A 16,821-nucleotide genomic window follows, 5' to 3' on the forward strand; every position below is an offset into this window, starting at 1 on the left:
TGGTTCGACGATCCTTGCTTAGAGGAACCTTTGGTATCTTGACTGAGTTTAGGCCAAGATTTAGCATCCTCCCTGCATACTATATACTATGTTCGGTAGTGGGTTTTTTCTATTTTCTTTCCCTCTTTGTGAGGTTTATACGCAAGGTCAAGCTATATCTTTATCCATACTTACAGTTACCCATTTTCAAGGACCAATCAAGACAATAAATTGCATGTTCTGATGAGGTGAAAGAAATAGCAAGATGTTCTACATCAATGCTCCAAGACAAGATCCATAATCTTGGTACCGGGTACCGCACTGCTATATTACCAATTTGGTACAGTACAGTATGCACCCCATATTAGGACAAAATTTTGACCTTTTTTCTCACTTATTATCACAGTACTGTTAGAAATCGGGCAATGCAAGTCAATATAGTATGGTACGACTCATATACCAAACCGAACCTCGGTACTGTACCGATAGCTTTCTAATACAATACATTATGGGTTTGTACGACAGACCTTGCTCCAAGAGGTTGGAAGTCTCCTTTTTTTCTCTTTCTTATGGCTGTACAGGGTAAGGCATCAACTTAACAAGCTAGCATGCTCATTGTTGAGCTTGTTTTGCTTTTGCCAATATCCTTACCTAGACAAAAAGAAAGGACTAAACGAAGAACTGAAGCACCATGTCCATGCTTTTGGAGTTCCCAATTGCACACTCCACCCCTCATCTCCAGTGTCAGTTGGATGGCAATGGAGGCACAAGGAGCTATAGGGCTTGGTTTTATGTGCTGCTGCTCTGTCAGTGTGATATCTCCAACATGGATGAGAAGGGATATCACAAGTTTAGGAGTGAAGGAAGAGAGAGGGAATTAAGGGAAGCTGCCCATCTGCAATCCTAAATTTTTCTAATATTAAAACACATTCATGAGGTGATATTTGATTACCCAAATATCTTGGGACTGCGAGGTAGATGGCATATAAACATGCCTCATAACCTCAATCTCCTAAGCCCGCGACCTGTTTGCAAATTTCACAAAGAAAGGTAGATGGCATATAAACATGCCTGAAGCTTGGGAAAGCAAACATAACTAAACTTGGTAATTTGTCCTGTTGTTGGAAAGGTTTGGGCCCCTGCACTGCTCTAGAGTGGACCTTAGCCAGGCTTTGGCCTGAGGGTTTTGTTATTTCAGCAGCCGGTGCCTGTGGGTTGCCACCCTAAACAGCTCCACGCTGCATGGGGCAAGGCTGTGACAAATAGGACCCTTTTATCTATGTTCTTTTTGCCTCTTTCACCATGGGGAAAACCAAAACATTCTGCATTTATAGGTATCTTTTCACCTGATATACTTTTCAATTTTTCATTATAGAGCATTGACCTCTCACAAGTTAGTTTTTAGAAAGAAAACATAAAACATAAACTCTTTCTAAACAGAAGTGAATTACCTACTCATCTATTGTTAATGAAGGCTTTGCATTATAGGAATATTAAACAAGAGAAAACTAGCCACAGTATACAAAAGAATTCACTGAAAGAAGAAATATCCTGATTCATTATCAACGTTTTTGCTATCATTATTAACATGTGCAAATATGACCAACCTGCGATAATTTTTCTTGTTCAGCCGAAGGCATTTTCTTAAGAGCAAGTTGTGCAGCATCTTTAAGCTGCACAGAAGCAGAAATTATGTTACCATGCCAGTTTCACATAATAACAACTAAGACACAGTAAACTTAGACTGCATCCATAAAGTGACTACCTGGAGTGCCTTCACACGGTCCCCAAGTGGCGGCAAGTCAGCAAAAATGGTTTTCACTGACAACTCTGGAGGCTTAGCATGTCTGAAGAATGAATGTTTTAACAACTTTTCTGCTGTTGGCCTCTTTGTTTGATCTTTCACCAAGCACATTGCAACCATTTCTTTAAAAGACTGATTACAACTGAAAATCCTTTATTAGAATAGTAATTTATCTAGATTGCTTATACAGTAAAACAAAATGCCCATGGCATGCCAACATTTTCATCGACAACTTATTGATTGCACTTAAAGATAGTTTGAAGCTGATTAATGATGTGATAGATGTGAATATCCTCCACAAATATGTATTAGCCAAAAAGACATGTAATACCTTAGAAAACCTCTTATCACGATCATAGTCAAGTCCAGGAGGCGCATTTTGGAGGGTCATCAAAAGAACCTACACTTAGGTGGAACAATATCAAATGTCAGAGCTTCAGGTATTGCCGTTAACTAGTATCATTAAGTCTTTGACTTATAAACTTATGCACCCACTTGTAACCAACATGTAAACCATGGCAGATAGACTGCAACATAATCATGAAGCTTCCACTTTAATCCAAAATTAGACATGCATTTAAAAGACTTGTGACTATGAATGGGAGAGCTATAAACTATGGAACAAGGAATCATGTTTTTATCAAATAGACTTCACATGATCTCCATTACAGGATTCACCCACACACAAGCCCTCGAGTTGCTTAGACATTATTCAGTAAGAAGCAATTGACTTAATTCACAGCATTAATGGAACAAAGACTTCCACATATGTAGAGAACTATAAGCTATGGGAATTAGAAAAAATGCGTTCATATCGAAGCATTGACCTGATTTATGCTATGGAATTCACATAATATAGGTGCTCAGTACTTTATTCACAAATTGTTCAATGTGAAGCAGTTAAGACACTAAAACTTATTAATGGAAATCACATAGTATAGGTGCCTGCTATTCATTGTTCGATACTTCAATGTGAATTAAGACAGCCAAGCTTATTAATGGAAATTACCCAAGTTTATCTGGAACTTTTCTGGGGAGCTAAATTGTAGTCATGATGCCAACTAATTCACCACATTCTTCACAAATTGAGCTTTCAGACATTTAATGTATGGATTTTTTTTTTTCTTGTTTTCTTTTTTTCTCTGAGTTGAGCCACCTGTCAGGGAACAAAATGATCTGTTTATCTTATTGTTTTCAAGAAGATGCTCGATAGGAAACATGTGAGAATTTTTTCTTGTAAATGTCAATGCATGCTGGTTTTAGCCATCATGCAAAATTAACGCCTCAAAAATATTGATGCGTGTGAATATAGAGCATCAGTGTATATTGAGCACATCTTGAGTATCATCTCGGAGCACATGCTAGTTTTAAACATTGGTACCTAATGGCTTCATACTTCAAGTAGACTAGTAGTGTTGGGAGGACCTACGCAAGCATGCGTTTAGTCCCATATGGGTTATGTGCTAAGAAGATCTTGGGTACCCATAAGGGCTTAGGAATCCAAATAATATCTTCCCGCTAGCCTTTTTCTATGAGATCCTGATTGTTACAGATGGTATCAGAGTGGACCCGGGCTATGGCCCATGTAGACTAGAAGACACTGTAGAACAAGCCCATTTAGGGCTGACCATGGACTGATCATGATCTTTGTGATTGGATTTGGTTGGGTTTGGACCCTTAGCCTAACAAAAATGCCAAGACTTAAATGGAGGAGTAATGCAAGGAACCATGTAGGTATGTGTTTAGTACCATACCGGTTATGTGCTGGGAAGATCCTTGGGTATTTATACAGGGCAAAGAACTCAAATAATACCTTCTGACTAACCTTTTTAGGTGAGGTCATGAATTGTTACAAGTGTTAAAACTCCTTATATAATCTTTTTTCTAGAATAATATTTATTTCCAAGGAGCAGTCAAGGATCAAGTTAAAGAGCCTTTGCTCATCTATGCTTCCTTACTTATCACAAAATGACAAAAATAGCCAAAAGAAATAATGGTTTATAATGTGCAGAAATGTTCATAAGAAGACCCCTCAACCACAAGAAATTTTGTGATAGCCGTAAATGTCTTTAGAGAAACTATCATCAAAATTAATTGCTAGTCAGAACAAAGGGAATTGTAAGTGACTTGTATAGTTTCAATACAATATTTAGCTGATTATTCGAACAGCATACCTTCATTGGAGGATATTTTGAAAATGGAGCATGTCCATGCGCCAACTCTAGTGCAGTTATTCCCAATGACCATATGTCAGCTCTGGAAATACCCGATGCATTAGCAACTGCAATCTTAAACATTTATATATTTGTTCTTCTGAGAATATAGTAACCTCTATTTATAAGTTTCAAAATCACAAAGTCAATATCCGTTTCTCATAGCATTAGAGCAATATAGTAGGCAAAACCACAAAAATAGAATAAATTGCCATAACTCAGAAAAGGTTCAATCAGAAACAAGGTGAGGACTTTAACAGAAAAGGCATGTTCCAGCTACCTTTCTATACTAAAGCTTAAAGGACCAGAAGCCAAGCTTTGATGAACTAATACAAAAAAGCATGTAAGATAAAGGCAATACAGTAGGTAATTTTATGGAGTGTGAACGCTAAACTGGGAAGCACGAAAAAAAAAAGAAGCAATCTGTAGTATATAGAAGCATATGAATGTTAACTGTATCTGCAGAAGCATTTCACTTAGAAACATTTGAGAACATCACTATAAGCATTTTCCCATCAAAACAGAACCAGATAATGACAAAACTTACTTAAAAGAGCCCCTTGAAAAAAAAAGGTTCACCAAATTCCTACAGCCAGTTGTCAACCTGACCATCAACCAACTAGAAACTAGTGCCTGATATTTGGTCAAGGAAATTTGAGCAGGAGTTAAGCCTGCAATGGACTCTTGAAAGGCAATTGGTGGACTGGAGGACCGACCTTATTGGTCAACCAGCTTAAGCTCATACTGCTGGAGAAGGAACATGCAAAAATCCTCTAGATTTGGAAAGAGCTTGTACAAGGATCAAAAAAGAGATAAGATTTCATATAAAATTTTGCATTATCTTTAAGGTACAAAAATCAACCAAAAGCAAAAGGGAAATACAATCCCAAACTCCTTGGAAACACAACCATAAAGATAAAAATGTAAGACAGAGGAATTAATAACTAAAGGGGTACAGGAGTATACATAATAACAGAACCTTGATGTCCTGAATTTTGCACATTTGCTAAAAGAAGCTCTTTGTTTAGATATCAATCAAGCTCTTTGTTATCTGCTTATAATCATCATAAGGATTACTAATTATAACCACATAAGGAAATGAACCCTTTCTGAAGCATAACTCTGCTCCTTTTGTTCAATTAAACAAGGGGTGCAGATCTCCATAGATTGCTGATGAATAAGTTTCTTTCATCTTAGAAGGAAGAAGTATTTAGCACTGAATAAAGTCACCATTTCGGCAGGGTCAATTATTGTTTTTGGATTAAGCATCTGAATTAGGTTCTTAGAAAGATGATAGTACTCACTTGAAATCATATCCACTTCCTGGCTGCAAGACCTCTGGAGCCATCCTATAGAAACAAAGCTTATTGAAGAATTAAGCCATGAAAAAATTTAGATGATCTAGAAAACTTAATAGCACTATGTTGTAAAAATGACTTTACAGAGAGAATAAAGTTGACAAGAGATCTTGTATCTCACCAGCAAGGAGTTCCTACGAAAGTATTTCTTGAACGTTGCCTATCACCCTTATCAAACATGCAAGCTGAAACACCGAAGTCCCCAAGCTTAACCACCCCTGAAGTATCAAGAAGGATATTTCCAGCCTGCGGTGAGAAGTCGGTGCTGAGTGAAACATTTGAAAATATAATACAGCAAAAAAAAACCATGTGCCCTCTTCTCTAGATAAACTAACCTTGACATCACGATGTATATGCCCATGTCTATGAAGGTACTCCAAAGCCTTGAGTGTTTCTTTAAGAATAGACGCGATAACATGCTCTTCAAATCCATCTGGATATGCTATCTTCATTAGGTGCAAACATGAACCTTCCGCCATAAATGGCATGACCACCCAAAGGCAATGGCCAACAACAAATGAGCAATAGGCCCTTATGACATTTGGGTGGTCTATTAAACTCATTGTTTGGGCTTCCCGCCGTATGTCATCCTGCGTAGCATGCCTTTTTTATCATGACCATTTCAATAATAAAAAAATATAATAGATATAAAATTATAAATGATCATAAATGCCCTTCCCATCCCTCCTCTTCATTCTTATTTTGGCATGATTTCATGACATGTCACAGATAAAAGGATGATCTGTGTATTGAAAAAGAAATCATGCATAATTTTTTAATTAAAAATATATTTCTGATTTAAAAATAATGTTAATAAATAATACTCAAAATTAACAAAAAATGGTAGCATGTTTGGGGGCATGCATGTTACTTGCTGTCATTTATTTGGCAGTAATTTTTTAGAATTCAGGCATGGTTTTGGGTACTTGGATCTAAGCCTAGATTCAAATAAGCTTCAAGAATAAATAGTGAATAAGGCATACACGTGGACCGAAAATATATATATATAAATATATATATATAGTATCCTTGGTCAGGTTCTCTACTATTCAAAATTAAAACTATTTTTTTACTTTTTATAGTTAAATATTTTTAATTAAAAAATAATGAATATACTTAAAATAAAAACTATTAAATCAGTATCCTGTATAGATAATTTAGGGGTTCGTTTGGTCGAGGTATGTCAGATTACGAGGTAATCTGACGATCCCTAGAAATCATTTATCTAGGTAAATGATTGTGGGGGAAAATAAATTTTATCACCTTTGGTTAGTCAAAAAAATTACTATGGCAAATGGCATCGGAAAAGGATTACTATGTTTGGTTAGAGGTAATCTTATATGGAAATATTGCCGAATTTCCAACAATACACTTAAATAACAATTCAAGTAATAACATTTTCTTCAGTCAATTTGTTAGCCATTTATGGCCCACTTACATAAACACTGTCAATATAGCTATTTCGGATATTAAAATATATTTACAAGACTTAATATTAGAAAATATATTTTTTATAAATAAATTTTAGTATATTTTGGTATATAAACAAATTTATTAATTAATAATAAATTCTATGTTATATTTATTTATAATTAATATAAATTTTTTACTTATTTATTAAAAGTAATATTTATTAACAAATATACTAATATATTAAATATATTATTATTTATAAACATTATTAATCAATATATTAGTATATTTTATAACATATTAATACGATATTAATGTAATATACATTAATATAATTAATATTAATTATATAATATAATTAATATTTAATACAATATTAATATAATATAAGTGAGGGCATTTCCGTCAAGAAATGATATTTTCAAATTACCCCCACTCAGTAGTCTAGCATGGAAAAACGAATATGATCCCTTGGTGCTATTTGTTTTACCTTCTTTCTCAGAAAAATAGACATAAGACCTATTATTTACTTTACTACCTCTCTCATCCACTTTTCGTACCAAACACGGTAATCTGACATGGGGTTCATTTTTCTATGCCATATTACCCCTAACCAAAGGGGCCCTAGAAGTCTTTTCTAAAGTAATTCAATTATTTTTTGCATTACAATATAAATTATCAAATTTTAAGAGTTTAATAATTCAAAAAATTATTAACTCAACTAAAAATCATGAAGAATATGGCAAACTGTGTTGATAATTAGGACATTTTCTAGGATATGCATAGTTTTTACATTATTTTTTAAATTACCACATATATTAAATGAAACCAAATTATAAATGTCACTATTACATCTAAAATATATAATGTTTTTATTTTTTTTAAGTGAAGATTGACTTTATGCAATTCGTGGTAACAAGTGAGGTGGTTTATAGTATATGGTCGTCAAACTTGCAAAAATGAATTTAAGATGGAAGAAGGATAAGGATAACATTAACTAAGAGCATGTGTAATGCTCGAGTCTGCACTATTGGAGGTGCAAATGGTACAATGCAAAGTGAAGTGGGAGTGAGTTGACAAGATTGAAGCAGCATTTGATTAGTGGCCACCTCGATCAAGGAGATCCTTCAATCCCTCTCTTTTCCCGTTGAATTGAACTTCCGCATACAAGAAATGTCCACTAAATATTCGACAATTGATGAAGCAATTTTATGATTTTACAGAAGGCAAGAAAAAAACGCAAAGAAACATGTAGATATTGATTATTGGGTAATTGAGCCACTATCACATCACCCTAAAGATCCGAAAAATTATGAGGCATCGGATCCAAATAACATGGAGGAAGATTAGATTCAGGCTACCAACTGGGACATTTCGAATAATCAATGACAGAGGGAGGTTGCCAGGCACATGACATAATTTGGGCCCTCATAATACAAGGAGATTCTGATTCCAAGTCCACCAGGATAGATTCAGGCTATAGGAGGCGCTAGTCAATGAGAGAAGTTGTCGGTAAGGGTGATGGCCAAATAGCATCTACATTTGAGGCTTTTACCAACAAGAAAGGAAACAAGCCCAGAAACATATCAGCAGAGGCTACCATTCATAACTTAAATCCACATGCCTTCCTAGCAAAGGCTCAAAGCAGCTGAGAATTGATCTATGCTCATCAAGAATAAGAGAAAGGATATGTAGAGAACTTTGTTTCTTGGCTCCACTACAACCACATTCTTGCAAATGCCGCAAGCAACACCTATTAACTCCATCTAAAAAGCCAATCAGGCTGCTGATCCACCTAAACCTAAGGATATCTACAGTGAGTTGCTTAATAACAACAAGGGAGAGGTGGAGAGATGGATAGCATTCTATCAGAACAAGTGAAACACTTATAAGCCATTAATGAATGATGGTTGGACGATGTCCAACAGACGAAGCATCACAACTTTTTAACATATTATGACAATTGACAAGAATACATTCTTTCATAAGTCAATTGATGCTTGACAATATGCACACGCCAGTATACCGTGGAGCATGATGGCGCAAGTCATTGATCAGATAAGGGAGCAGCATGTCATGCAGGTGGGTTACCGATAATGAACCACAATGGTCATCAAAAATATTCTAACAATTAGAAGATCACACATTTTTTTGATTACATGTCACCCACTGCATAAATCTGATTTTGATGCACGTATGCAAGATACTTCGGGTGAAGAAGGTGATCAAGACAACTCAGACCATCAATAAATTCATACAACACCACATAGGTGTTGGTTCTGATGAGAAAGCAGACCGGGATGAGATACTGAAGCCAGCCATCCCCCATTCTGCCACCCACTGTAATGCACTTAATAGCTTCATTGAGAAGCTTGCACCAGATGTTCATAAATATAGACCAAGAGAATAGATATGCCCGTACAGGCACAGAAGGGAGCCATGTGAAGAGGTTAGTAATAAGCAAGCATATTTTAAAGCATGCTAAGAGAGTAAACAAGGTACTCGCACCTCTATAGCAAGTGCTTAGCGCAGATGATGGTGAGAGGTACTCCTAGATGGGCTTCTTGTATCCTATGATTATGATTGCTGCAATCGAGATCAGGCAAGCAGATATAAAGCATGCTGATGAGCATTTTGATAAGAGAGATGGGATTGCAAAATGGGCAAGAAGTAGCATCCAGCAGGTAATCCAAGTAAATCCTCAAAGCACGTTTATTCTTATAAAATACGATAGTCCAATCCTTTGTTTGTTAATTAAATCAATTGCATGCCTTCGCGGCCTACTACCTAAATCTAAGGTTCCACTATAGTGTTCCAGGAATAGACTTGGATGAGGAACTGCTGACTGCCTTGCGCAAGATGGACCTAACCTTGCTATCGTTATTAGATGCCTAGAGGAGATAAGTTACATTTACTAGAAATAATACTTTGTCAAATAAGTAGAGATATTATGCCACAAGTGTGTCTCATAGCCTAAAGTTTTTAGGGAGGGCCCATAGTTTTGGTGAGAAGACAACTTTGGCAAGGAAAGATAATATGAATCTAGGTATTGTTAGATGCCAATTTTAATAATGTTTTATGCTAAAGGGTGCCCAATATGAAATTTACGTAACTGCTTTCACAATTGAATGGTGGTTCCCTTTTGGGCTGTCATCCAAAAATATCAAGAGATTAACAATCTAGATTCTCTCATGGACAATCTTCTCCGGTGGCTGCAAGCACAACTGGTCAACCTTCACCTTAATGTGCAGCAAAAAGAGAAACCACTTGACAAAGAAGAGACTGAATGACTTAGTATGCATAAACTAAAATCTATGGCTTGGATTGAAGTGCATCAATACAGAGGTGGAGCTGAAATTTAATAGCTCACTCTACAATGACTTTGTAATACGATGAAGATGATCCCATGATTAATTGGTTTATGGGCTTTAGCAATAGCCAGAGCTTAATGAACCAGGGTTACCTCATCAACCAACTAGCATTATAACAAAAGGAAGTTGGGGTGAATGTAGAGCAATAGATAAAGTGCACATGCCACATTCACAATTAGCTGATGCCCGACAAGAGAAGAAACAAAAAGGTCAAAAGGGAGCCCATCGGGATCCCAAGGCTATGTTTGAGACCTCCAATTAGAGATATCACTTGGAGATGCTAAGGAGAGGTCACCATGGCACCAAGTCTACTCAGAAAGGTAGGGTCAGTCAAGGTTGTGGGCCTGGTCGAGCCACCTAGCAGATTCAATCAGGCAGAAGCGGCTAAGAAAAGAAAGTTATTCATCAATATAGCAAAAAGAAAAAGAAACTGATGCTAATGGCAGTCCGAGTAATGATGCATCTGATGGCCAGGGAGGTAGTTGTGGTCATGTTGAGGGTTTATAAGACTTTTGGAGTCACATAGACTAAGTCCATTCACCAGCGAGCCTCGTTTCACTTGTGCCATGCAAGATACAGACCACAACACAATGTAAATCCCATTAGGATATGATAACATACATCGAACGAGCCTTTTGAGGTAGTTCAAGATTCAGTACTATTGCAACTAATGATATAGCAAGAAGCAAGATCCGTCGAACCAGTATCGAAACCCATGCCAGTCGGCTACCAATTCGGTACAGGATGAATGGGCAGTTCCCTCCGGTTTAATAGACCATGAAGCCATTTAAAAAGATAGAGGGTGAACTGGTTCAAATTAGTGCGAACTGCTCCGTTCGCACCAATTCCGCTCCGAATCGGTGAGGGATTTCCAAATTTTGGACCGAATCAACTCAATTTTCCACCGGTTCGGTTCAGTACGGGGTGAACCAGGCAATTCGGCCCGGTTCAACTAGCAAGAGGAGTAGGAACTCTAGACGTCTTCGAATTCTAATCATATACCAAACTATTCTGCACAACTAGCATGCAATCTATATGTATCCTTCATCAGAGACGTCATATTTGAGTAGCTACTACCCTCCATAGCTTTGGACAACTAAATGTTAGATTTCGCTGCATGACCTTCCCTCGGGTGAAATAGCCATTCCAATATCAAAGGATCAATATCAGGCGACTATGTAAGAGACCCTTGCAAATTATCATATGCATGGGTGGGCAAAATATCTAGGTGGAGTCAAATCCATGGCCCCAACTATGAACAAGATCCCGACGTTTACAAGCAATATAGATACTCCACAAGAGATTAGATGTCGGTATGTATTATACAATTTAAATCTATTTGATATATATATTTTCAAGCTAAAAATAATGCATGCCTATTTTTATTTATAATAATTGCATCCTTCAAGCAATCATATGGTATTCAAGATTAATATGATAAAAAAGAACATTAAAACAACCTTAAAATCACATTTCCAAGATGCTCGAACCTTAAAATAACCGTAACCAAAAAATAAAAAATAGTGAATCTATCAAGGTCCGCCGTACCGGTACCGGTCGGTATACCGATGGTGGCCCGGACCGGTACGAAACCGATCCCGTACTGGTCCGTACCGGCGGCATACCGGTCCCGTACCGGTCCATACCGGTCCTTCAATAATAAACTACCGGTACCGGATTCCACGCTGATCCGGTACCGGTCCCAGTTCGGACCGGTACGGCAGACCATGGAATCTATACTATATCGATATGCTTCTACATATCAAGCGTTGGTACCAAGGTCCGCCGTACCGGTACCGGTCGGCGTACCGGTGGCCGGCCGGACCGGTACGGTACCAGTCCGGCCGGTACGCGGTGGTTTCAAAAACCACAACGCGCGGCGCTGTGGTTCTAAAAAAAAAAAAATCGTACCGGTGCGAACCGGCCGGTTCGCACCGGTACGAGGCCGGTACCGGCCGGTACGGGCCGGTTCGCACCGATACGAGGTCGGTACCGGCCGGTACGTCCCCGTACCGGCCGGTTCGGATAAAAAACCGGAAAATACCGGTTTTTTATCCGTTCCGGTACCGGCCCGTACCGGCCGGTACGGCATTCCATGGTTGGTACTGTATGATATCGTACTGATCCGTTATCAAACAGGCACGGTATCCCGTACCAAGATTGCAAATTTTGATTATAAATGCATATATATCCAATATATATTATTATTGAAGATCGGTCTTAATAATTCAGCTCTAGGACAACTAATAACCATGTAATTGATGCTTTTCTTGCAAGCACATGCAATTTTGACCAGGAACTCTTATTGTCCTTACTTAGGGATCCATGTTCTGAAGCAAGTGTCAAAAACAATTTAGCATATCGACGGTTAACATATTTTTTTCTTTTTATGCTTCTTCACCAAAGAAATATAAATTTGACCAAAGCATAATAGCTATTCCCCTCAAATAATGACTTTATATGCAAGATTTAATTTTTCTATTTAAATCATTGGCATGTCAAAATTCAAAAAACATGCAGCCAAACCTCTAAAACATAACAATTGGCATTAACTTCTCTGAATATATACCCTTCTGTAATCTGAAAGAAATGCCATCTAGGTCATAAGGTCAAATAGTTCCAATAACAAAACCAAAAGAATTGACATTTGAACTCATTCCATTTTGCAATATTACCACAATATGGCATCCATTGTTTACTTCAGTACACTTTAGCAATATTGATCTAGTTGTGAAGTTACATGGGCTCCCATACTTATTCTTTTCATTGATTACAGTATCGTTGTCTTATTCAACCTAGCATCAAGCAGTGTCAAATGTTGTGTGTACCATGCTTTAGGATGTAAGATCACATAATGGAACTGCACGTTATGCAGTCACTTAATGTGAAGCTGTTATTAATGCATATCACTCTAGTAGATTGCCAAAATGACTCATGCAACAAAAATAACAGCTTGACTACCTATGTTCCTCAAGTAACTGTGGCATGGTATCACACTCAAAATGACTGAGCCAGGCAGTAAACCAAAATATTGCTGATGCTAGCACAGCTCAAACAGATAAGCAGCATACTAAACAAGAGAACAAAAATAACCATATGCCCCAACTATTTAGGTCCATGTTACTAACATCAGATACTGATCAAACACTTCTTGAAGTATCTTAAAAACCTATACAAACAAAGTCTTCGTGATCATTTGGTAACTTACAGATATGTACTACGTTAAACTGCATTGTGCCCGTCATGTGATTCAGTTATGGAATATTATATATCTTTTTTGGAACGAAGCAATTATATGCGCTTAATAATATTATTGTTTTATAGCATGACAATCAGGTTATAATGAATACAGTAGGATACGGCAACATCAAATTTTCAAGAAAATAATCACTGAGAATCAAAGCAGATATTGAAGTTCCTCAAACACTTTTTCGAGGCATCCAATGAATTCTAACTTTACCATTTAAAGTCTACCAAGCATGATGACTTCTTATACAACAAATTATAAGAAAGATAGGAGACACTCCTAGAGAAACTTTAGCTAAAGTAGTGAGATCAGATTTACACGATGGACCTAGATAAGAACTGGCCATAAAGCAAGATCTTTATAGTGTGATATTTAAATTTATTACAATGGAATCATAAACCTACAATTCAGGCTTGAGAGCCTTATGCACAAAGGAGAGAAAGAAATGAAACAGAAAGAACAGTACCGAGGAGGGGTAGAAATTTGCAGCCTGAGTCAGCAGCAAGATTATCCTTATTTAGAATTGATAAGATTGCACTATTCAGGTTCTACCTTAGCTGCCAATATCAGGAGCAAGTATGGATGCAGATTCGAGTGCTTGGGAAACGAGTGCAGATTCGAGCATCTCAGGAGTTTGTTAACTGCGAATATCTCGCAGCAATCTAACAGCACCATTACATATTAACCTGAATTAGTATTGATTTACAAAATGAATACTTATTCTTCCTGTTTCTATACAGATAAGCACTGTTGAAGCATGCAAAGAAGCGTGAACCAGTAAAACTTCAAATCCATTCAAAAACAGCACTAAGTGCCCACAAAATAGAAAGAAGGGAGCAGAATTGCATCAACAATTATGCAATTCAAGGTCATATCACGATTAGATGGAGTCACAAAATCACAATCAAAGGTCAACATGAAGCAAAATCAGAGAGCCAATCCAGATAACATCCATCGAAATAATGGGAGACGATCCCGATTGCCCTATTCATCAGCAGAAGACCAACCACCAAGAAATATGAAATCTTGGTAAGCAAAACGGCAAGAACGACATCTGAACAAGAAAGATGAAATCTTGCAAGCAAAGCCGCAAGAACGCCATCTGAACAACTCAAATTCCTCAACCCGTACCATCCAAACCAAGAACCCGCCCTCCGTCTCCCGATCTAAGCAACTCCAACCGCTACCCTCACCAATCCCAAATAACAAAACAACAACCATAACCAGCAAAAGAAGAGTCCAAAACCCTAGGAATCATAACAACAGCAACCAAAGTCTAAAAGACAAGGGATAGAGAGACCCACGAGATTACTGTTGCAGCGGTCGAGATCTAGGCACTTGACGGCGACGATCTCGTTGTACGGTATATAGATCGCCTTATAAACCGTCGCGCTCGCGCCGTACCCAACCTCCTCAAGGAGCTTATAATCCGCCGGCGACACCGAGTAGCTCTTCTTCACGCTTCCATTCTTTCCCATCTCCCCTTCCTCCGGCCGCCGCCAGAACCGGAATCCTCGAAATCCCCCCGCCGGAGACCTCGCTTCCGCCCTCCCGTCGGCCTCCTTTCGATGTCGCGAGTGCCGTTGACCGCCGTCACTTACGGTGGGGGAGAGAACTTCGGAGACGGAAAGGGGCAAAAAAAAAAAAAGAAGAAATAGAAAGAAAGAGGAGGGTGGGGGAGGCGAGATTAGAAGGGGAGGTAGGGTGGGCTGGGGTGGGGCTGGGAGCCGGATGCCGAGAGCTGACGTGGCGGGGAGGGGATCGGGGAGAGGGGCCGTACGTGCCGGCACGGCAAGGAGGGGCGAGTGGGGCCCGGGGGAGCCCAGAAATCTCCGCTCGGAGTTTTCGCAAAAGCTGATATATCGGGGACGTGTCGGTGGGGAGGGGAGGGATGGGTTACTTACTTACTTCCGAGGGGCGTTACGAGGCAAGCGTTTGCGAACGAGGGACGGGGGGTACCACGGATTGGGGTCCGGAGTACGAAGTACGAACAGCGGAGATCAGTTCTTTTGAGCCTCCGATGGATCTGATCTGAAGCCGTACAACCCGTGAGCCCAAAACCAAAAGGGGAGTGGTGGCACGGCATTGTGACCCTGCAACATGCCGGTTTTTGCTCAGCCTTGTTCTTGCGACCACGCGGGATATTTTTTGTTTGATTTTTCTTTCAAAGATTGAGATTGTCCTGCCCGATGGTCGCATCATTTCGGCAGGTTACGCGATTATGCAAGCCGGCTTGTGATTTGGTATGTGCATGTTGTTTGATTTGGTAATTTTCACATCAACAAGTACCGATAGCTCCCAAGTTGACTGCAACCGGCATAGCGGACTGATCAAGCAAAATTTACCATGAAGCCTTCTACACAGCCAGTCATATGGTCGATCCCAAAAGCGTGCGGAGTTCTTTAAATTTTAAACTCTTTCTTTAGTTGGCGATACTTTGGCCACGATTGTGAACGGTTTTTATAACCACATAATGAATGAGTGAAATGTGCAGAACATGATGCGCAGATGAAATACTCGCACATGATCTTTAGAGTGTGCAATTAGTTACCAAAAATAACCGATTCACACTCCCAAATTCTCCGGCGATGGGCATAGACTCTCGTCTATATAAATTTGTCCTAAGGAATCTTTTAGGTAAGTGCTCTTGAGCCATGAGAATCTATTTGACTTGGGCATTGAAAGGTCTCCATTGGACATTCTCTAGCAAAAGGAGTTTCTTGCCTTTGCTATTTTCAGGTCGGATTTGATGTGGAGCCATACAATCCGTGAGCCCAAAACCAAAAGGATGGTGGTGGCATGGCATTGTTAGCCTGGCAACATGCCGATGTTTGTTCAAGCTTATTCTTGCAACCACACTGGATATTTTTGTTTGATTTTTCTTTTAAAGATTGAGATGGTCATGCCCAATGGTTACATCATTTCGGCAGGTTAGGCGATTATGTTAGTTGGCTTGAGAAATTTCTCAAGCTACAAGGGCTACTATGTGCATGCTATTTGATTTGGTATCTTTTACATTAACAAGTACTGATAGCCTTGGAATTTACTACACCTCTGGGCAACCTGTTAAAACCAGCCATATGGCCGATCCCAAAAGCGTGCAATGAGTTCTTTGAATTTTAAACTCTTCCTCCAACTTGCGACACCTCAGCCACGATTGTAAACAGTTTTCACAACTACATAACAAATGAATGAGATGTGCGGATCATGATGCGCGAGCAAAATACTCGCACATTATCTTCGGAACGTGCAATCAATTACCAAAAATGACTGATTCGTGCTCCCAAACTCTCCAGCAATGAGCACTGACACTCATCTATATAAACCTTTCCTAAAGAATCCTTTAGGTAAGTGCTCTCAGGCCCTCTTACGTCCTTGTATTGCCATTCTGCCACTCTTACAACATCTGCACTATTCCTTGAGAATTCGTTTGACT

The 16,821-nt window shown here is 38.7% G+C and overlaps 1 protein-coding gene across 4 annotated transcripts in view; it reads right to left on the reverse strand.

Moving 5' to 3' along the window:
- The window catches only part of LOC103717369 (serine/threonine-protein kinase BLUS1-like), a 38,021-nt gene extending 22,763 nt beyond the window's left edge, over positions 1-15,258 (reverse strand). For 2 of the 4 annotated variants that reach the window (XR_003387558.3, XM_088718585.1), the window contains exons 1-8: positions 14,690-15,257; positions 5,690-5,944; positions 5,476-5,600; positions 5,301-5,345; positions 3,958-4,039; positions 2,115-2,183; positions 1,745-1,915; positions 1,587-1,652 (exon numbers count right to left, since the gene is read on the reverse strand). Coding sequence is in view for 3 of the 4 variants with exons in the window: in XM_088718585.1 (XP_088574711.1) it covers positions 1,587-1,652; positions 1,745-1,915; positions 2,115-2,183; positions 3,958-4,039; positions 5,301-5,345; positions 5,476-5,600; positions 5,690-5,944; positions 14,690-14,863 (987 nt within the window). In the remaining variant the exon portion in view is untranslated. Of the gene's footprint in view, positions 1-1,586; positions 1,653-1,744; positions 1,916-2,114; positions 2,184-3,957; positions 4,040-5,300; positions 5,346-5,475; positions 5,601-5,689; positions 5,945-9,275; positions 9,340-14,689 lie in introns of those variants that run through there. The other 2 variants (XM_008805723.5, XM_008805724.5) reach the window with 2 other exon arrangements.
- Between the last annotated feature and the right edge of the window lie 1,563 nt (positions 15,259-16,821).

Source organism: Phoenix dactylifera, chromosome 3 (genome assembly GCF_051530095.1).
Source record: "Phoenix dactylifera cultivar Ajwa chromosome 3, Ajwa_hap1_PhDact_Kaust_v1.1, whole genome shotgun sequence".
Lineage (NCBI taxonomy): Eukaryota > Viridiplantae > Streptophyta > Magnoliopsida > Arecales > Arecaceae > Phoenix > Phoenix dactylifera.